The sequence below is a fragment of the Oikopleura dioica genome, chromosome XSR (genome assembly GCF_907165135.1).
Source record: "Oikopleura dioica chromosome XSR, OKI2018_I68_1.0, whole genome shotgun sequence".
NCBI classification, from domain to species: domain Eukaryota; kingdom Metazoa; phylum Chordata; class Appendicularia; order Copelata; family Oikopleuridae; genus Oikopleura; species Oikopleura dioica.
In genome coordinates this window covers 3,537,712-3,556,071 of record NC_137294.1, presented here as the reverse complement: position 1 = coordinate 3,556,071, position 18,360 = coordinate 3,537,712, and the positions used below count along the sequence as shown (strand labels likewise).

The window sequence follows — 18,360 nt, the reverse complement described above, 5'->3', positions numbered from 1 at the left end:
CTCACGTGCTAGTTATTTTCGTACGAAAAAGTTCATTTTGTTTTTCGGGTTGTTATTAAAAAGTTTCAAATTTTGAAGATTTTTTTAAAGTACCTAAATGTCAGGAGTCCAATTTTTGAAGGACTCAGTAGAAAAAAAAACGAATTTTGATTGAATTATTTTATTTATTTTTACAAGAACACCAGAGAGAGAGATAAGGATATAAATTGACTCAGTAAAGATGTGTTTATGCTGGCACGTTCAACGCAACTGTGGAGGTCGCATGCAAGCTGGGCAGCAAGTACAGCGTTTATATTATTCAGAACATATTTTCTTTTAAGATTGAGTTTTAGTTAGCCGTTTGACAGATGATGATAAAAATTGAAGCTAGAGAAACAGTAATTCAATGTCAATAAAGTAGCATTCATTAGTTTGGCGAGCTTAGCACATGGAGACTTTGAGAATTACGAACACCTTCTATAAACGTGGAATTTATAATTGAAATGTGCGCAATCGTCGGAAGAGTTCGCGATGGATGATTTGCTTTTCCGCCTAAAATAATTTTGTAATTCTCGATTCGAATTTGAGTCAAAGTCACCTTTGCTCCTTCCATAATCGCGGAGTTTTCTTTCGCTCTTCTGGATAAATAGGGCAGTACGTCAGCGACAGGGCCGAACGGGACATACTGAAAGTAACTGTCAAATAATACGCAAGCGCTGGTTGTAACCTTGTAAGCAGGATAGCCAGCTTGGCCGAGTGGGAAAGTAAGCTGATCGCACATGCCCAGAAGTTGTCCGAAAATACTTTTCCCTCTGAGCGGGAAATGTCGAGCGATTCCATTCGGGAAATGGCATACTAAACCAATAAGGAAAAGGAGCAACCACAAACGTTACCTTGATACTGTCAATATTGTGAGAAGCGATCATGATGTTTGCGTCTCCGTGACTGTGGATGTATTCGAGCCCTACATCCATCGTCCTGTGGTAGCAGCGAGACGTCGCTTCGTAATCAACCTTGCCTTTATTTAAATTTTTGCGAAGAAATTATGGACTCACGTGAATGGGATCCTCGTAGCCGAGTTTGTCAGCACGAATTCGTTCTTGCTCCATGTAAGCACCACGGACGATCTTTGCACCAAAGTGGAAACCTTCTCGACGAGCCTAAATGGTCATACTGATTTTGGCAATATTATTTGTCATGAAAAGAAATCTGCAATCTTGGTTGTTACTGAAACGTCGCGAAAGGTCTATGTCACTATATAAATGGCCGCGCAGGCTATTTGTCGCAAACAGAAAACCTTTCAGGAAAAATGATAAGATTTTCGGATTCCGACGAGGACGAACAAATCGAAAAACTTGTTAAGACTTTCGACGGCGTCGTTGTCCAAAAGCATCAATCCTGGCAGTACAGTGGGCCTAAAACGCTCGGATTGAAAGATTTCCTATGCAGAAAGTGCGATGACGTTATTCAAGAGCCGAAAATCATGGCTTGCTGTAACAGAGCTTTCTGTCAGGAGTGCTTGACACCAGAGAATCGATACCATCATGACACGTACAATTTACATTTGACTGAGAAGTAAGTTCATTACTTATATAGATCAATTACAAAATTCAGGTGTCCTGTTTGTCAGCCATCGAAGCCAACACCGTACCATGAGCCCTCAAAGTTTTATTTAAAAACTCTGAAATCACTCAAGGTAAAATGTCGGGATAAAGCTTGTCAGCAAACAGTCTCCTACTCCGACATAAAAGAACACTTGAAAAAGAACTGCCTTGGATGGGCGAGGTAATTAACATTCGCCTTACAAAATTATCGCTTAATTTCAAACTTTATGATAAAAATTTAAGGTGCGATTGCTGCGCGGCCGAGTATCAAATTTGCGAGGGGCATGGTTGTGTTAGATCGATTCGAAAAGATGTTGAAAAGGCAAAAGAATATCTCAAGGCAAGTATTTTTCTATAATACGCATCTAGCGAAAATTCATTTAGAAACAGCAGATAAAGATCGACGCATTAGATGAGAGACTACCACGAATATGGTAGGCTAAGAAAAAAATCAGACCGGACAAATTGTTAACTTAGTGTTTCGCTGATACATATTATAGGAAATTAAATATTATTCTACACTGAAAAAACATTGAAAAAATTCTAACTACTGAAAATAAAAATAAAAGCGAAACGTACCTGTTCCAAATCAATGACGAAGTTTTTGAAGGCCTGTTTCAGGTAGCACTGATAGGTATTAAAAATAACCGGGTTGTCGTTGTTGAACTCTCGCATACATTCAACGGCAATTCTGAACGTCGTATTTGGAAAAGAAATCCCGAGAATGTTCAAAAGTAACCTTGAGATCGCAGGTTGAAAGTAGGTCTGTTCGGCATCGATCATCAGGCGAACACCCTGGCGCTTGGCTTCTGAAGCAAGAGTGTTGATTCTCTCCAACATTCTCTTCATTTGGTCCTCTTCATCCGTAGTCAGATCTGTTCAAAGTTACGAAATGCCTTAATCCTAATCCTTATCGTGAGAAGCCGGCAAAGTTCTTGTTGCGTGAGCACGTCAAACTGTCGTAGTCTCGCGTTTACGATGACAGTACTACGAAGCCGTCAGTAACTGTTCCTTTCATCAGTCTCACGGTTTCGCCGTTGTTGTCAATTACAAAAATATCGCCGAAGGACTTGTTTCTGTCCATGAGATTATTCCAGTCGAGCAAGTCGATCCATTCAGAATCGGCTTCCTCCCGCATGAAAGTGAACGTTTCCAGCAAGTCGCCTCTAGAACGTGCCAGTCCCATTCGTCCTGCTTTGTCAATGAATCGAGACTCGTCGAATCCAAGCTCAAGAACTGATTTCTGCGCGTTTATATCCTCAAAAGAGGCTTCTACAGCAAAATTCGGAGAATCTCTAGAACTCTTGTTGATTTTTTTAGATTTTTCTTCAAAGCATCAGTTTCAACGTCTGAGCTCAAAAAATGGGATTTTTCAAGCGTAACAGTGAGAAAAAGTACACTGTGCCTACTCCTTCCGCTGGCGCGCAACCCAAAGTGCTCGAAGAAATGGTAAATTTAATATTTTTATGTTTCTTTAATTTGGTTAAATTTTAAGAAAACTAAAGTCGCGAGGACGGCAGTTAATTTTATCATCAAATTTTGGAGAATCTCTCTTGCTGTCGACGAGTAAAAATCTGAAGAAAAATTAACGAAGATTTTAACTTTCAAATCGCCTTTCAAAATATATGTGCCCTGACTAAATTACGTGTGCCATCTTTTGCAAGACTAAAAAGGTAGAAGCCTGTTGCCTTTGTTGCTCCCGCTAGCTCTTCAAACAGTTGCCGGGAGGAGACGAGGGCGTCAGAAAACTGTAAAAGAAACTGCGGTCGTCCAAGGGCAGTGAGCTTGATCGCGGCAAAGCCGTGGTCGGAAGCACCACCAGCAGCTGAACGCGTTCATTAGTAGGTTTGACAGGGAGATTGAGGTTGGCCTCGAGTTCAAGTAGCCGCAAATACGGCAAGCGTCTTAATTCCTCCATTCTTGAGCTCGATTAGAACTGGATTAGGTTTACGGAATTAGCTCGAACGAAGGTTATAGCCATGGCAGCGAAATTAGCGTTTCAATTTTGGGCATTCTTGCGTGAAGTTTAATGCACAACGAAAGATTCTAGCTCGCTCTTATCCATTACTCACGTGTATCCTCGGGTTCCATTAGAACTGAGGATTAAATACGCCAGGGGGTCAGAGGGGTGCCATAAGCTTACTCTTGCTTGTATTCTACTTACCATTGATGCAGTATAGAAAATGCTCCATGTACTTGTCACACTTTTCCTCGTCTTTGTAAAAGTAAGTTCGGGCAGATGTTACTCCCATTCGACGATCTGCGAATTCTTTATGAGCTCGATACTGAAGCAAAATTGAGTTCCTATTCATTATTATTATTTTGGTAAAAACTGTAGAGAAAAGCTCTACAGGAAGATGGTAAATGATCCGTGAATTTTACTAAATTTTCCATCACCTCAGAACGTGCCTCTTTATGCTAAAAAGATGTTACTAGATCATTCAGTCTGGATGCATTTGTTAAATTTAATTGTGAATTTAAGTGAAGACCGTGAGGTTAATGTGAAAGAAGCAAAGATAAGCGTGCAGAGTGATAAATGGCGTCTGCTAAAGGTTCCATTTAAGGTGTTTGTTCATACCATTTCATAGTCATTATACTGGCTCGGGGTTCTAAACTGAATAGAGAAATGAGAGCTTCTCGAATCGCCTCCTTGTAAATAATAAGCGCAAACCGAAAAGCTTTAAAGATTTCAGCCAGCCCACCTCGAGAGGTTTGCAAGAGAAATCTCACAACTTCCGGGCTAAGCAAAGCGAAAGATTCCACGAAGTATGTAGGAGTATTGGAGTGCTTAAGCTTATCATCGAACAGTGTTCTTTTTCTTAGCTTATCACAGGCCACCAATCCCTCACTACAACTCCGGGAACCCTACAGCATGTGGCGATCCCAGCTAGCAGCTACTCACCTTTAGCTTGTCATCTTGATTTTTGTCAAAACTCTGGCTGGGAAGATCACCAATCTCCGCCAAGTGTTCTTCCGTTGACAAACAAGAGTCCATTTCGAGTTCGACAGCTTCGTCCTCATCTATATCTTCCTCGACTGCGTAATCCAGAATGCTTCCGACGCCGGCACCAGTAAGCCGCTCAACGCAGCCCTAAAAACACTCGATCATTCTTATGGCCAGCATGTTTTGAAAAGAACACGCCCGGGCACACGTTACGTTGTGACCACTGGATTTACTCAATGTGAATTGTTTTGTGCAAAACTCTTCGTGTTCGTTCGAAGGATTACGATTTGAATTCAACAAGTTCAGAATTCTTCTGAGCAAAAATGCATCTAATTGTGCAACTTGCAATAACTTTATTTGCGAAAACAAATTTCCATTGCGGAAAATATCAAGAGTGCACTTTAGAAAGAGATCCAAGTCTTTTAGAAACACTTTGTTATTCCCAAGTGGGCACCGCTCCACGATGAATTATGCGATTAATGACAAGAAAGGAATACAATCGAACTCGTCCAGATAACGTCAGAAATAGCTACCTTGATTTTGTCCTTGTCCTCGCCAGCGACAAATTGACCGTAGACAGTCGCCTTCATAAGCGCATGAAAGGCCTTTTCTCCGAGAACTTTTGACATCACGGCCATGATTTTTTCGTTGTTCTCCACAAGCTAGAGACTTTTTTGAAAAGCTTCGTTTTCACTAAACCACTGGCTTACGTATTTGATGCTGAACAAGTTGAAACATAGCGATGCACGCAAGAGTTCCGCAGTTGTCTTGGACTGGAATGCGAATTTATGATCCGTAAACGTCAATTTTCGATCTGTTTCGATATCAAACTGGCGGTTTAGTCTTTCAAGGTTCAAGAATAAACTTACACATGAATTCAATGTTCAAATGAAATGACGCTTTCCGCTGAACATAGTGGTACGACGAATTTAGCTTTATGAAAATAATTATTCTCTAAAACCGACGTAACTTTGGAACCGTTCCTGGAGCGTGCCTGAAGCCACCAGTCGGCCTTCGCATTGCCTTGCTTCACATATCGTGTCTCCTTTCCTAAGACAAATAAATTACGATTTTTAAGATAATTTTATGGTGCAGTAAGATGAAACGATAAATGTGCTAAATGGCGATAATTTCGGTTGGAAAGCATGCACTGATTTTGATTTTCGTTGGTCTTTGACTCACCATTTTTATTATCTGAAATCACCACTTATCATCTTCGTTCTTTACGCCTTTATTGAATACACGCAAAAATGTATGCCCAAGTTCTTTATCAATAATTCAAAGTTTGAATTTCAAACTAAGCTTGTTCCGTCCTCCGATCTGTTAGTCGCACGTGAGCTGCTTTAAATACGGCACTCGCTCGTGTAAAACAAGCACTAATATGCATCTAATGTCATCTGGATCCGGTTTACAGAGTGCGAGTACCGAAATAACTAGAGTCTCTAGGATTAATCTTAGAGTCAATTAAGAGCCCTAAGAACATTACAGTATTTTTAGATAAACTTAACCACTGCAGTCAATGGACTATATGCAAGAGTCTATATTCTCCTCTTTTTACCTATTCCTTGGGGAGAAACGTCGTCATTATTCGGTTGATATTGTTGTTGCTGTCTGATCAAATGGATTAACTTCTATCTTTCAAACTTTTTTTCATGTTCTTTGTTTCACATGAAATTAACTCAAGTGCAATCTGTGAATCCGTAGCTAAGCCTGTATCCACTTGCTAAAGTTCGTTTGCTTAGTCGCTGTAGCATTCGACGATAAATTCGCCGCGTTTCTCTGAATAAAAAATAATAAACTTCCTTTGCTAATGTTCGGATGTTCGAAAGCAGTAAGTGTTCTAGAAAGGCTGAGAAAAGGTTGAGTGCTGACTTGGGGCGCGTTACGTGGCGCGGCTACACCCCCATCTCCTCTTCAGAGAAGAAAGCGCAGTGACTCATCCAGTTCAGCGGGCTGCTCCGAAGCCATTCTACTACTCTTGTTCAGTGCATCTCATTCACACGCCTAGATACCAATCATGCGTCCTCATTTGTTGAAAAGCTAGAAACTTCGAGAGCCAGAATAGATTAGTAGGTCACGCACGTTTAGGGCGCCAAGAAAGTTGACCTTTTCTCGCGTGTTTTTTGGTGAGTCTAGGGTAGACTGTCTAATCCTCAAAATATAAAATAATAAATAATGTTTTTTTTATTTGTTCTACATTTGCTCCTTAGAACTTCCTTGACTTCCGCTCGCTAAAGGTTTTAATTTTCTTTTGAATAAGAACAATTCACTTGGAACTTCTTGCACGTCTTTAGTTATCTTTCGCGCAAACACTAAAGATAGTATCGCCATCAGATAGCGATTTGCCTTCGAAACTTCCTCTCTATTTGCAGAGATCTACTTTGCACTTTTTCTCTGAATGAGCCAGAGCAGAAGTCTGTGAACGTAATTAAAATAATCAAAAACAAGTTGGCATGCGGTCAAGTGAATGAATGTCGTATTTGTAATTGAATGGTACAATCGGATTGCCACTCGTAAAACCGAGCTAGCGCGCCGCGGGGTAAAGACTTACCTTCGTAAGTAAAAGATGGTGATGGAAAAATAATTTAACTAAATGAAATAACGTGACTCGATTCTTCTCGCCGACTGCCATGCCTTTAGGGAAATGATATTATTTATTTATATCGGACACCACCCCTTTTTAACACTCAAATACGTGGTTTATTGCGATAATTAGGCGAACATGAAAAAGGGTCGATTCGGGCATCATCCAAAGATAAGTCTTTTGATCCCTTTTCCAATGTCTTCTGGAGCTGCGCAGGGCTGAAACTGTGCTCTCGGCGCATCCATACCTCGACCCAGGCTCTTCGAACGCATCCTTGCCTGGCGATAAGAAACATAACGAACCCTAAATAGGTGTTGATCTTCCAGTTTACTTAGTTCCGACACGCTACGCCCAGATTGAACTTTGCTCTTTTTTCGCGTCAATTAACCTAGTATTGAAGGCACAGGTCACGGGCGCCTTCGTCGCATAATCTGGATCAGTGAGATTGGTTCTTGTATCATCTTCATTCTTTTTGCTAATTGCATTTTGCCAAAGAATCTCAGTGTCTGAAGTAATCTCCTGCTTTGGCTAGGAGGCGTTTTAAAAGAGGGACTCTTTGTTTGTCTTACATTTGGATCTTGAAAGCGCGGTAGTCTTCGGTAAGTCAGTGTGCGGCTTAAATGATCTGGAGCTAGACAGAAAATAAACTCAAATACAAATACGAGGGAATTACGTTGTCTAATACTCTTGGAGGAAAACAGGGCTGGTGGTTTCAGAGGAATCTCCTCAACAGTATTCATAAGAGGACTTGGGGTGTCCTCTGGCCCCACGCTTTCAACGCGCTTGCCATCTTTTTCTAAAACATCTTCGGTGAATTCTTCTTCGTCAAAGTGTCGTTTTTTCTTTTTCAAAAATTTCCTCGATTTTGTCGAAATACGTCGCAAAAGACTTTTCGAGGCACTATCTTCGTCTCCCCAAGATGCAAGAAGACTCGCCAAACTTCGTCCGATGTCCTTTCCAAAACTGTCCAATTCGAACGGAAGGGTTACAGTTTTTGGCAAAATAATATTTCTTTGAAACAAATCAAGAAGGCAAATATTTAGCGGAAAAACCTTCCGTTTATTTTGAAAGTAAATTTTGTCTCACCAAACTGTTTTGATTGAAGCCTAATTTGTGTATCCCTCCATAAAGTTATTCAATTAATCCTTGAACCCCCCTAAGTATTCTATGTGTCTGTGACCCAGCCCTGTAGGAATCGAAGTCTTTGTTTTGTTCGCCTGCGAAATTTGAACCCCGACGGTCATTCTCTTAAAAAAACGCCGATTTTTCTTTTCAAAATGCTCTATTTCCGTTTCAGCTAGCTCAGAATATTTCAGAATCGATTCTTGCGTTGGCTCTCGTGATCGCCTGTCTAACCTGCTGAGGTTAATTACACACAAATTAAGCACGGGCTGGATTTATTTAGTGAAGAAAATTTGGCAGTGCAATTTTATGGCGACACCGAAACCGTAGCGGATCAATTTCCTTCTCCCAACATTCATCTTCGTCACTCTATTCGTTTCTTGTTGCCTCAAACAGAAATTCAGAAAGAATATTGTTAAATTGATTTATAAAGTACTGGAGCTGGCCATTCACTAAATCAAGGGGTGCATCTGAAGTTCAATCCTGTATATTCGAAGAGCTGTAGAACTTGTTTCTCTTCCTTCTCGGGATTAGTTTGAAATCGTCCTTTTTGGAACTCTGGACTAGTCTTTCACGGCTCTTATTTTCAATTCATTTACGACTTCAAAAGAAATAAAACGACTCATAGACCCGATCCTGACGGTGAAGGTTGAAATTACTTGCTCTTATTTCGTCCTAGCAAATATTAATTAAAAATTTTACAACATAAAAGGACATATACCTGAACCATTTGTTCCGTGTAAATTCTTTCTATTAACGGAGCTCATGATAAGACCGACTGTTGTGTCTGAGATGTAATTAACGCTAAATCCGTATTTTGAGCTCTTTCTGTATACGGCTGCTCATCCTTTTTCGACAAGTTCTGAACTTGGTTCGACAGCTTCTTTGTAAGTCGATAAGCAGGTTTGAATGAGCGGCATAAAATGTAAACGATTTCGCCAATGTTTGTAAAGAGTCCGAGGATCAACAATCCCACAAGAATTGTTTGAATGATACTCGACTAGGTGGTGTTTTTGACATCGATTCAACTTATACACGTCTATTCTCAAAATCGCAATTCAAAAACCTTCCTCAACGCTTCTAGTGGTCCAGCATGTCCCAAGATCTCCGGCAGTGATGCAAGGATGATATCCATTAAACTTAATGAAGTCAGGTTTTTTTGCGGATTTAATAAAGTTACATCTTCTTCCCAAGTGAAGTTGAAGAATGATTTGTGTCGGAATTCTGCCATATGACAGCGGTAGTGTTCAGGCATCAGGAAAATTGTACGTGTGAAGTTAGTGAAGTCACCAATCAGTTGAAGTCTAAAAATGATGCTCCAAAAGAGAAGAAATCTACTTACCCAAGATCCTCGCTTGTCATGTTATATCGCCGGCGCTGCAGATCTGCGATTGCAATCAAAGATGCCACTTACTCGGTTTAGAAAGTGTTCTTCCTTGATTTCATAATTCTAAAACAAAAACCGATTCCTTCGAGTACAAGTTGTGTAAAAAGCGTTACGAGTTTGGTTATACGTATCATTCGATCTTCTGCAAACTTTTCAATCTTCAAATTCACTGTTCGTTGCTTGAGCTTGAACTGTAAATCGTTTTTTTTAGGTCGTTAGAGGAGAAAGATATTACCTTGGAGAAAGACGGATAAGGAACATCGATTTCTGCTGAGTTGCGCTCGATGTGTTTTCTAAAAGCAGCTCTCATAAAGCGACAAGAAACAACACTGGACCTCGTGAAACTTTGAAAGAAAACGAACGGAAGAAGCGTGACGAAAATTTGCAAGTTCCAGAAGTCCTTGCTGGAGATTGGCGCGTATCGTTGCGAACAGAGAACCTGGCATCCTTGGTCGTCATCAAAGCCCTCACATTCGAAGGCCTCGTGAAAACTCAGCATCGAACAAATTGGATTTACGTTGATCCCAATGATGATGATAACTTTCGCCTCCAGTTGAGTCTTTAATTTATTAATAAAAAAGATATGTTTATATGAATCAACTCGGCAATTACGTATTACTATCGATAAGGGATAGTTAAAGACTCGTTCATAAAACCAGCCCATCCCGATCGGCGAAAAGTACTTGATCGTCTCATCGACTCTTTCGCGTAATTTATCGACTTCTCAGAGATATATTATTCTCGTCAAACCTAAATTCTTAAATCTAGAAGTCTGCAGACATTAATAACTCTTTCCCTTTGTACAAACTCGCCAGCATTCGTCAATTTTCTCTCCTGTCTTTGACTAAAAATGATTACAGAAATATGGTACTAAGGTCAGTAAAATTAAGAGTAACCTATTATTGGTTGTCGAAAAATGGTGACTCATAACTTCGATATCGCGACCTTGACTCCGGCTGTCAGACAGTGCAGCACCTTCTATAAAAGGTCTGTTGAACATGCCCTGTTCTCTTATCTAATGGCTATGAAGATGTCTTCAGAAATGCTTTCATATCTCAACAGTCGACTAATTCGAATTCTCCAAAGAATCCCTTCCATCAGTTTTCAAGAAATAATGACTACAATCTTAGATACATACATACACCAGTTTTATTTTAACAGTCAGTAACTAAGATTTTATAACAGGTGAAACTGATCGCTTTGGTTCTAGGCTGCGCTGTTGACTTTTTTCACATCAAGAAGAGAGGATATTGATGATTCTAGAGAGGATTCAAAGATGCATACTGAACCTTCGTTTTGGCGATACACGCATTACGACAGAAAGTGAATCCGAGCCTATGCTTTCGTCTTCGTCAAGGGCTGTTTCAGATTGGGTTTTTTGCTTGACATTGAGAATACTGTTCTTTGTACCTTTTTTGTGGCTCAAAATTTTACAGAGCAGTTCATACTTTCCAAAATCTATCTTCTTGTTGAAAGATTTTGGAAACACGAATAGTTGTAGCCCTTCCTTTGCCAAAACGACCAAAACCAACAGGAATGCTCGACGCAGTTTGTCGAACACAAGCTTCAGCAAGGCGAATCCTAGAAGCACTGTCGTCTGATCCGGGAATTTCAGTTGATTCTCCATCTTTATTAGCTGTTAAAATGTGATATTTTTCAATACAGCATTTGATATGAGTTTGAAAGCGTTCCTTTAGTAAAGGCTTTGACATTTTTGCCAACGGCCACCAGTGATCGTTTCCTTCCGTCACCCTCAGCAAGTAGACCTTTTAATTTCTGGAAAAATGGAATTAGAAAAAGACAGTAAACTCAGGAGAGTCATACTCTTTCGGCGCCGTCTGTTCGATCGGGAACACCTCGGCAAGGTGGTCGTTTTTATCCTTTGATCTTTCGGAACGAGACACAGCTGTTCTTATTTCAGGTTTACTAAATTTTAAAAGACGTTAGTAATGTCACATTATCTTAGATGATCGTCAAACTTTGATGGTAAACCAATCCTTTGTCCAATGTTGGAGACGTCAAGTTCCATCGTCTGAATGCCTATAGCCTGACTTTCATCTTGCTTATCAGCAGTCATTGAGACTGTCTGCTGGCTGGACTGAAAACTCTATATTAAAACATAACCTGATTGTTTTGTTTGGAAACAAAATTTCATCCGCCCCTGCTCCGAAAAGACTTGCAGACCTCTGGATTCCCGAAATGACCACCGACGCGCCGTTAAAATACAGCACTAAAACTCTCCTACAATAAATAATCATAAGCTCTAGAAAATCTTCGATATCGCCGTTTTTTTCGCCAGATGGAATTTAAATTTCCTGATCGCCAGCGATAAGCAGCTAGAATCGAGGTTTATCGTTGACAATCAGCACTGCTCACCCGCTGTCTTGAACTAACGTAGTCGTTCTGAGGCGCCACCTATAACGCAAAATACAGTATAAATAGAACGCCAAATGTGCTAAAAGTACAAAAAAAGACAAAATCGACGATCTCCTTAGCCAAAAATGAAAGTCCTGGAAACCATCCCACCAAACGATGATTTCAAAATGAGACATCCATCGCCGCTGTATCCTCAAAAAGTCGGAAGACAAGCTCTCCATTTTTCACCGCAGCTCGGATGCTGGTTCACGCTGAAGATAGAAGAAAGCCTTCCTTGCTTTGCAATTCAGATGAAGTTCTACGAGACCGACCACGATCCCTTCACGATGAACAAGCCTTGTCGGTTCAAGGCCAAGAAGCGATTCCAGCCGGTCAACGTATTCCTCGTCAAAGAGTCAGTCCCTTGTGGATTTGACCGAATGGTTCCCGAAGAGCTATTCGACTTCGCCAATGTCCTACGAGAAGGCGTTCAGTTGGAGCAATATGCTGCCATCCTCATCAGAATGGACGACTGCTACAGCAACGTGCCGGTCGTTTGCACAGAAGAACAATCATCAAGTCAACTTTGGAAAAATGAAAATTCAGTACACGTCATGCTCGAAGTTGGACTTGCCCTCGCTGCCGAAGCGGGCATCACGAAAAATATGACGGCAAATGAGTACTTCCTACACAAAATGATGTCGAGCCACCTCTCCAGATCCTTCAAGAAAATCAACTTGGACGAATGCCGCTGCGCATCCTGCTATTAGATGAAAATTGTTCCTCATCTTTATTTTTCTCTGTTTATCCTCCTATTACTTTTCCATTAAATTTCATGGCCTCAATAAAGTAAATATGATTGCATCCTTGTTTTTTTTATTGCAAAATTCAGGAATTCAAACTTATACCATCAATTGAAACAGTTGAGTTGCGCCTCCCTGAAGAGTACTTCAAACAAGTTTTGACAGTAAATGGTTCGAAGAGCGTAATTTTCAAAGTATTTTGGGTTACTTCTCCAGGAGCAAGTACTTTTTTCAGAGTTTTTACTGTTGAGGAGGCTTTGGCAAAGGCTCCATCTTTTGCGTAAAATGAAAACTCCAAGTTGCGCAAGCTTCGGGCCGATTTTGAGACGTTCTTAATTCTGAGCGAGAGTTTTGTGAGAATATCAACCTCGATGCTTTTACCTAATAATTGCTAGCCAGGAAGTAACGGCATCGCAGGTCTCCCCATCGGAATAATTAAATGTTATTTGCTCCGTATCGATTCCCAGTAACCCATCGTTTTTAATAACAGCGCTTTCGACCATCCCACCAAGTGGCAAAACTCCGAATGAGCGTAATTTCGTTTTAGAAAGGAAAAGAGTTTTCACGGTAAAATCAAACACTTTTTCATCAGTAGAGATGTTCGAGTAACGCGTGAGCGGACTAAGCTGGCGAATATGATCAAGTTTTTCCGGCTTCATCAAAGTTTTCTTTATGCCGACTTTTCGAAGAATCTCGCGCTCGTCTCGTCGAAGCCACTCGTTTGAATACTTTGAAGTTGCTTCGAAATAATCAACTGGCAGGAATGGAAGAATGTCTTCGGAGCTGACGATATCCCGTTCTGGGTTCAAGAATAGTAGCGCTATTGAAAATAAGTGCGCCGAATTGAACCCTAATCAAACATGAATGCTTGTCTCTTTGCAGGCCAATTTGCCCTTCAGCTTTTTCTAAGTCGTACTCCAAGTCGGAAGGCGAGAACAAGAAGTTCTTGCCTGGCGAAATGTTACTCGTCGCCATAGCCAAATAGAAGCCTTTTACAAGAGCACCATTTTCGTCCACTGTTTTTAGAGGCGAGCAAATGATGCCACTGAAAATCAACGATGATCACTTATTTTCTAATGAAACTGCACAAAATGAAGAATGATTCAGCTCAAGTGAGCACCGTGCCTGTACGAGAGATTCTTGTGGATGAATTCAGTACCAATACTGTAAGATTTTTGAAGCGATCTTTCTATTGAAACAGTTAGCGAAAGAGATCAAGTTGTTATTCTGACCTGGTCGAAGCGGCGAGCCTAGTTTCTGCCATGTGACAATCTTCTTACTGGAGCTGCTCACTCTCTTGGAACTGGCGGATAACATAAAACCCGTTCTTCCGCTATTTTTCTCGACAAGACACAACTTCCTTATTTAGTCAGAGCCAATCAGTGCTTACAGCGCCACTTTCAAACCAACGCATAATAATTTGTGCAGTCAATTCCTTGTTAAAACATAATTAAGTCTCAGGACAAGTTAATAAAAGACGTTCAATTCCGGATCAGAACTTTTGATCATGAATTTGTTCCATTATTTTTATCCAATTTGCGCGCAACAGCGCTAGCGGCACCCTGATTGGCGCTCTGTCGCGGAGACAAGAAAGTCCAGGATCATCCAAAAAAAGATCGTCGAAAAGAGAGAAAGAAAGTAAAAATGAACCTTTTACGGGCGATAAACAGCGGCGTCAGAAGAACGAGCTTGTCGATTGGAGTTGCACAGAATTCACGAATTTCGGCCAGAGCATTTTCGCAAACCCCGAGTTTACTCGTCAAGGAGCAGGACTTGAAGAACGAAATCGAAAAGGCTTTTCCAGAAGGAAAGGTCTCAGTCGAAGATGCTTCTAATGGATGCGGAACTAATTTTAATATCCAGGTGACAAATCAGTAAATTATTCGCGTTTATCAAGGTTCCACTTTAGGTTATTTGCGATTCCTTTGAAGGAAAACGAGCAGTTAATCGAAATCGAATGGTGAATAAAGTAATCAAGCCGTATATGCAAGAGATCCATATGATTCGCGTGGAAACTTTTACCAAGAGCGAGTTCGACTCATAACTATCTAAATTGATTGACTACAGTTTTTTTTAATTGATACTGTGCAGAAAAATTGCGGTACGTTTTTCAATTATCTGCTTCGATCTTTAACAATAACGAGAAATTTCGATAGCTTCATTGTTAATATCTTTGTGGAAGAGTTTAGATTGAGAAATCGAAAGATTTCAAAATGTCGAAGGCCGACTATTTGAAGAAATATATGACCGATGATACAAAGGAGAAAGAAAAAAAGAAGAGGAAGAAAAAGAAAGTCAAAGGAATCGGACACATTTTCACCAGTTCTCCTTCATTTTTGAATCTCAAGAAAGATTATATTTTACATCCGAAATGAGGCAATATCGCGATCATTGACAACGATGTGAACTGGGACGAAATGAAAGCAGATGAGCACGAAGAAGACGCACCGCAAGTTGTTAATATTGTCGATAGCAGGTCTGATGCAGTAAAGAGGAAGCAAGATGGGTGGAAGAAAATTGGAGGCCAAAGCAGAGACGACTCCCCGAAAAGGTAGGAATTAGATGTAAAGCTTGAAATTGAGTGCTTTAGGTCGATCAAAAGAGCGTCTCCGCGAAGAGCCAGGAAAGACTCTTCGCCTTCAGACAGCTCTCCACCACGAAGAAAAGCTCCTCGTAAGGATTCAGAATCTCCGCCCAGAAGACAGAAAAAGAATTCTAGCTCGTCGCCACCCCGCCGAAAACGAAAGGATTCAAGCTCTTCTCCTCCAAGAAGAAGTAGAAAAGACTCGGACACATCTCCCCCAAGAAGAAGAAGGGTCGATTCTGATAGCTCTCCTCCAAGAAGAAGCCGGAAAGATTCGGATTCGTCTCCTCAAAGAAGGAAAAGGGTTGATTCTGATGATTCTCCGCCAAGAAGAAGTCGAAAAGACTCCGATTCTTCGCCACCCAGGAGAAAACGAGCCGATTCGGATGCTTCTCCGCCAAGAAGAAAGCGCAAAGATTCCGACTCATCGCCTCCTAGAAGAAAACGAGTTGATTCTGACGAGTCACCTCCAAGAAGAAAGCGTGTTGACTCCGATTCCGATGATGAACAAGCTAATTCAAGGAATGGATCTCGCCTCAAATCAGTTTCTCATCTATTTTTACTATTGCGAGTCCGTAAAAAGACAGAAAATGATGGACGGGACGAAATCAGGGTTAAACACAAAGTCGGAATTCTTGGCGATGAAACCCCAGATGGGCAAAAATTCGAATCTTCAAAAAATCATCGACGAGGCAAAAAATGCCGAGACAATTTATCGAGATAAATCTGGCAAGAAGCGGGACTTTAAAAAAGAAGAGGAACTTGACGAAGCCGAGAGGGCACGGAAGGAAGAGGAACTCAAGAATTATAAAGTCTGGAATAAGGGAAAGAAGCAATTAGAACAAAAAGAGGAAAACGTAAGAGATCTCACTCAAGTCATTCTTTTTTACAAGACTGTCTTTTAGATCCAAAGCTATCTCAAAGAAATTGAAAAACCCCTCGCTCGATACAAAGATGATAAAGATTTCAACGAGTAAGATGTCTAAAAAGTGAAAGATATTCTATGTGCTCTAGTATGAAGAAGGCTGAGATGTTTGCAGACGATCCAATGTACGAGTACATGATGAGTAAAAACAAAACCAAAACCAAAAAGGTACAGAAAGAGTTATTCGACAGGAACTGTATTTATCAACTTAGGCAAGACAACAGTCGAACAAAAAGATGTATACCGGCTCAAGCACTGCCCCGAATCGGTTTGGAATCCTTCCTGGATATCGCTGGGACGGCGTCGGTAATCATAAGCATTTATATAAGCGTTCTAAAGGTGGTTATGTTTCAGATCGATCAACTGGATTTGAAACAAAGCTTTTCACGTATCACAACGAAAAGAGAATTCAAGTCACTGAAGCTTGGCGCGCCAATACTGATGACTTTTAGTTATTATCAAATTCTGTCCACTGCCGTTCAAGAAATTTACAATTATCTCTTCTATTTTAAGATTTGTCGAGATCGTTAAAATACGAGAGAAACGCCATGCTTTCCCGGGCTGCTGCTGGTCAGCCGGCCTTCCAACCCTTGGTCTCCACTAGGTTCTTCTCATTCCCCAAAAAGTATCGAAGGAAGAGAGCGCCGCATAAAATCCTTGGGGTACCCGAGGACTCTACTTACGACGAGATTAAGGCTGCTTATCTTCAGAAAGCGAAGGAGCTTCATCCGGACAGAAATCCCAATTCTACAGAGGTTCGTTGAAGTTTTAAAGGATTTCGACCTTAATTTGAGTAGGAACAGTTTCTTGAGCTGAAGGAGGCTTTCGATTTTTACGAAGAAAAGCAAAAGAGCCGGAGAAGAGCATCAAATTATCGAGCTCCTCCGCCTCAAACCACCACTTACACTCAGTATCAAGACCACACAACGCGTTCCGACTTTCGAACTCATTCTGACTTCATTAAGAAGACAATGGACGAGGAAAGAAAGAGACAAGAACACGAAGAGGAGGAACAGTTCAAAGATCGCCAGTTCATGAAGACGTTTGTACCTACTGGTAAGAGCGCATCTACGCCGATTATGGAGTGTTTTGTTTAGTAATTGTCATGTATGTTTTAACGGTGGCTCGACAACTGCAGTTTGGGCAAATCGAAGATAACAGCCGTCCACCACTTTGGAAACAAATCCTCTTGCATTTCATGATGGATAAAGACTATACCTGGTCTGCGCTCAAACACAAGAAATATGTCAAAAATCGGCTCGAGTCCAATGAGTGCGTGATGTCTTGTATGTCACATAATAATGTATTCCATAGAATTCGACGAAAAGAGCGAGAAGAACTAGAACGACAGCGCTTAGCTGGCGAAAAGAGTGAGTTTGTGCGGAAAACAGTAAACAGAACAGACTCAAATGATATCCTGGCGCCACGAATGCACAAGATGCCGATTGTCGATCCGTCAGGTTTTAGAGATTTTAACGCTTCAACGCACCAGTCGAAAAATCGCGCTAAAGCAAGTGACTCCAGTGATGCTCAAGAGTTGAGCAGAAAGAGAGAAAAGCAGCAGCGGGAGTTAGATAAAACTCGTGAGGAGAAATACATGCATGCGGCTTTTTCGAGAAATGCAAGAAGCTCGACATTCAAAGATTTCAACGCTACAAGCCACCAATCAAAGGAAAATGGACTAATAAATCAATCGTTTTACAAATAGAAACATTTAAATTAGCCCTTATAAGAATCGGATCAAGAAAATTGACGAAGAAAAGAATGAACTGGGGCCAGAGAGAAATGCAAGGAGCACCAAACACCGGGATTTCAACGCGTCTACTCATCAAAAGAAGAGTAATAAGAGCAAGAAGCTTGATGAATTGAGCATGGATGAGTTAAGAGTGCGAGCTCAGAGAGAAGAAAAACGAACTGCACATTCGCCGCAGCTTAATTTTCAAATTAATTCTAACTCATCTTCCCTAAAATAACCTAATCAGTGATTCTTTTTCTCTGTATGTTTATGGTTGTATATTTTATTCAAAGAAAATGTTGACATTCGAAATAAAGCTATTCGACTATTCTTCTGGG

At 40.8% G+C, this 18,360-nt stretch overlaps 6 protein-coding genes and 1 long non-coding RNA gene across 7 annotated transcripts; 2 read left to right on the top strand and 5 right to left on the bottom strand.

The window, feature by feature from the left end:
- Positions 1 to 144: 144 nt before the first annotated feature.
- On the bottom strand, positions 145 to 7,145 carry LOC145709664 (proline dehydrogenase 1, mitochondrial-like). Its single transcript, XM_081787359.1, is given in 20 exon segments — positions 145 to 531; positions 578 to 664; positions 707 to 780; positions 783 to 834; positions 873 to 992; positions 1,035 to 1,139; positions 2,163 to 2,274; positions 2,323 to 2,460; positions 2,597 to 2,841; positions 3,272 to 3,408; positions 3,748 to 3,868; positions 4,162 to 4,197; positions 4,486 to 4,674; positions 5,061 to 5,189; positions 5,238 to 5,372; positions 5,513 to 5,577; positions 5,710 to 5,721; positions 6,086 to 6,140; positions 6,234 to 6,306; positions 7,079 to 7,145. Coding segments are annotated over 19 exon segments (1,920 nt in total). The 5' UTR covers positions 6,282 to 6,306; positions 7,079 to 7,145; the 3' UTR covers positions 145 to 471.
- An 83-nt stretch (positions 7,146 to 7,228) lies between these two features.
- Positions 7,229 to 8,355, bottom strand: LOC145708829 (uncharacterized). The gene is made up of 5 exons (XM_081786525.1): positions 8,264 to 8,355; positions 7,785 to 8,122; positions 7,681 to 7,742; positions 7,500 to 7,639; positions 7,229 to 7,414 (listed from the first exon to the last, which is right to left on the bottom strand). Exons 1-5 carry the CDS (start codon positions 8,353 to 8,355, stop codon positions 7,273 to 7,275), a joined length of 774 nt encoding a protein of 257 aa, XP_081642651.1. The 3' UTR covers positions 7,229 to 7,272.
- A 91-nt stretch (positions 8,356 to 8,446) lies between these two features.
- On the bottom strand, positions 8,447 to 10,161 carry LOC145709667 (uncharacterized). Its single transcript, XM_081787363.1, has 11 exons — positions 9,956 to 10,161; positions 9,856 to 9,913; positions 9,706 to 9,811; positions 9,576 to 9,645; positions 9,414 to 9,537; positions 9,306 to 9,372; positions 9,064 to 9,235; positions 8,955 to 8,985; positions 8,872 to 8,908; positions 8,719 to 8,803; positions 8,447 to 8,622 (listed from the first exon to the last, which is right to left on the bottom strand). The coding sequence occupies exons 1-11, from the start codon at positions 10,117 to 10,119 to the stop codon at positions 8,598 to 8,600; spliced, it is 939 nt and encodes a 312-aa protein (XP_081643489.1). The 5' UTR covers positions 10,120 to 10,161; the 3' UTR covers positions 8,447 to 8,597.
- A 954-nt stretch (positions 10,162 to 11,115) lies between these two features.
- LOC145709669 (uncharacterized) lies at positions 11,116 to 11,837 on the bottom strand. Its single transcript, XR_014134924.1, has 5 exons — positions 11,805 to 11,837; positions 11,613 to 11,718; positions 11,445 to 11,526; positions 11,317 to 11,396; positions 11,116 to 11,252 (listed from the first exon to the last, which is right to left on the bottom strand). It is a non-coding gene; the product is annotated as an uncharacterized LOC145709669 (long non-coding RNA).
- Positions 11,838 to 12,842: 1,005 nt separating this feature from the next.
- On the bottom strand, positions 12,843 to 14,284 carry LOC145709668 (uncharacterized). Its single transcript, XM_081787364.1, has 5 exons — positions 14,011 to 14,284; positions 13,904 to 13,967; positions 13,639 to 13,823; positions 13,160 to 13,577; positions 12,843 to 13,116 (listed from the first exon to the last, which is right to left on the bottom strand). Coding segments are annotated over exons 1-4 (336 nt in total). The 5' UTR covers positions 14,096 to 14,284; the 3' UTR covers positions 12,843 to 13,116; positions 13,160 to 13,575.
- Positions 14,285 to 14,338: 54 nt separating this feature from the next.
- Positions 14,339 to 16,774, top strand: LOC145709665 (uncharacterized). The gene is made up of 9 exons (XM_081787360.1): positions 14,339 to 14,641; positions 14,688 to 15,080; positions 15,156 to 15,329; positions 15,369 to 15,451; positions 15,498 to 16,219; positions 16,268 to 16,335; positions 16,377 to 16,455; positions 16,500 to 16,593; positions 16,642 to 16,774. Exons 2-9 carry the CDS (start codon positions 14,992 to 14,994, stop codon positions 16,737 to 16,739), a joined length of 1,407 nt encoding a protein of 468 aa, XP_081643486.1. The 5' UTR covers positions 14,339 to 14,641; positions 14,688 to 14,991; the 3' UTR covers positions 16,740 to 16,774.
- A 30-nt stretch (positions 16,775 to 16,804) lies between these two features.
- Positions 16,805 to 18,352, top strand: LOC145709666 (uncharacterized). The gene is made up of 4 exons (XM_081787362.1): positions 16,805 to 17,042; positions 17,085 to 17,343; positions 17,385 to 17,559; positions 17,602 to 18,352. The coding sequence occupies exons 1-4, from the start codon at positions 16,836 to 16,838 to the stop codon at positions 17,993 to 17,995; spliced, it is 1,035 nt and encodes a 344-aa protein (XP_081643488.1). The 5' UTR covers positions 16,805 to 16,835; the 3' UTR covers positions 17,996 to 18,352.
- The last annotated feature ends 8 nt before the right edge of the window (positions 18,353 to 18,360 follow it).

Excerpts from the sequence above, each read along its gene's own strand:
- LOC145708829 (XM_081786525.1), bottom strand. The coding sequence starts at position 8,355 with ATGACCGTCGGGGTTCAAATTTCGCAGGCGAACAAAACAAAGACTTCG. Across the intron at positions 7,743-7,784 it reads CTCCAAGAGTATTAGACAAC|CTCCAGATCATTTAAGCCGC; the intron begins GTAATTCCCTCG and ends TTTTCTGTCTAG. Across the intron at positions 7,640-7,680 it reads CGCGCTTTCAAGATCCAAAT|CCAAAGCAGGAGATTACTTC; the intron begins GTAAGACAAACA and ends AACGCCTCCTAG.
- LOC145709667 (XM_081787363.1), bottom strand. The coding sequence starts at position 10,119 with ATGCTGAGTTTTCACGAGGCCTTCGAATGTGAGGGCTTTGATGACGAC. Across the intron at positions 9,373-9,413 it reads ACTTCACTTGGGAAGAAGAT|TTTAATGGATATCATCCTTG; the intron begins GTAACTTTATTA and ends GACTTCATTAAG. Across the intron at positions 8,804-8,871 it reads TAATTTCAACCTTCACCGTC|AGACTAGTCCAGAGTTCCAA; the intron begins AGGATCGGGTCT and ends AAGAGCCGTGAA.
- LOC145709668 (XM_081787364.1), bottom strand. The coding sequence starts at position 14,095 with ATGTTATCCGCCAGTTCCAAGAGAGTGAGCAGCTCCAGTAAGAAGATT. Across the intron at positions 13,968-14,010 it reads AGGCTCGCCGCTTCGACCAG|AAAGATCGCTTCAAAAATCT; the intron begins GTCAGAATAACA and ends CTGTTTCAATAG. Across the intron at positions 13,824-13,903 it reads CACAAGAATCTCTCGTACAG|TGGCATCATTTGCTCGCCTC; the intron begins GCACGGTGCTCA and ends GTTGATTTTCAG.
- LOC145709665 (XM_081787360.1), top strand. The coding sequence starts at position 14,992 with ATGTCGAAGGCCGACTATTTGAAGAAATATATGACCGATGATACAAAG. Across the intron at positions 15,330-15,368 it reads AGAGACGACTCCCCGAAAAG|GTCGATCAAAAGAGCGTCTC; the intron begins GTAGGAATTAGA and ends TGAGTGCTTTAG. Across the intron at positions 16,220-16,267 it reads TAGAACAAAAAGAGGAAAAC|ATCCAAAGCTATCTCAAAGA; the intron begins GTAAGAGATCTC and ends ACTGTCTTTTAG.
- LOC145709666 (XM_081787362.1), top strand. The coding sequence starts at position 16,836 with ATGCTTTCCCGGGCTGCTGCTGGTCAGCCGGCCTTCCAACCCTTGGTC. Across the intron at positions 17,043-17,084 it reads GAAATCCCAATTCTACAGAG|GAACAGTTTCTTGAGCTGAA; the intron begins GTTCGTTGAAGT and ends TAATTTGAGTAG. Across the intron at positions 17,344-17,384 it reads GAAGACGTTTGTACCTACTG|TAATTGTCATGTATGTTTTA; the intron begins GTAAGAGCGCAT and ends TGTTTTGTTTAG.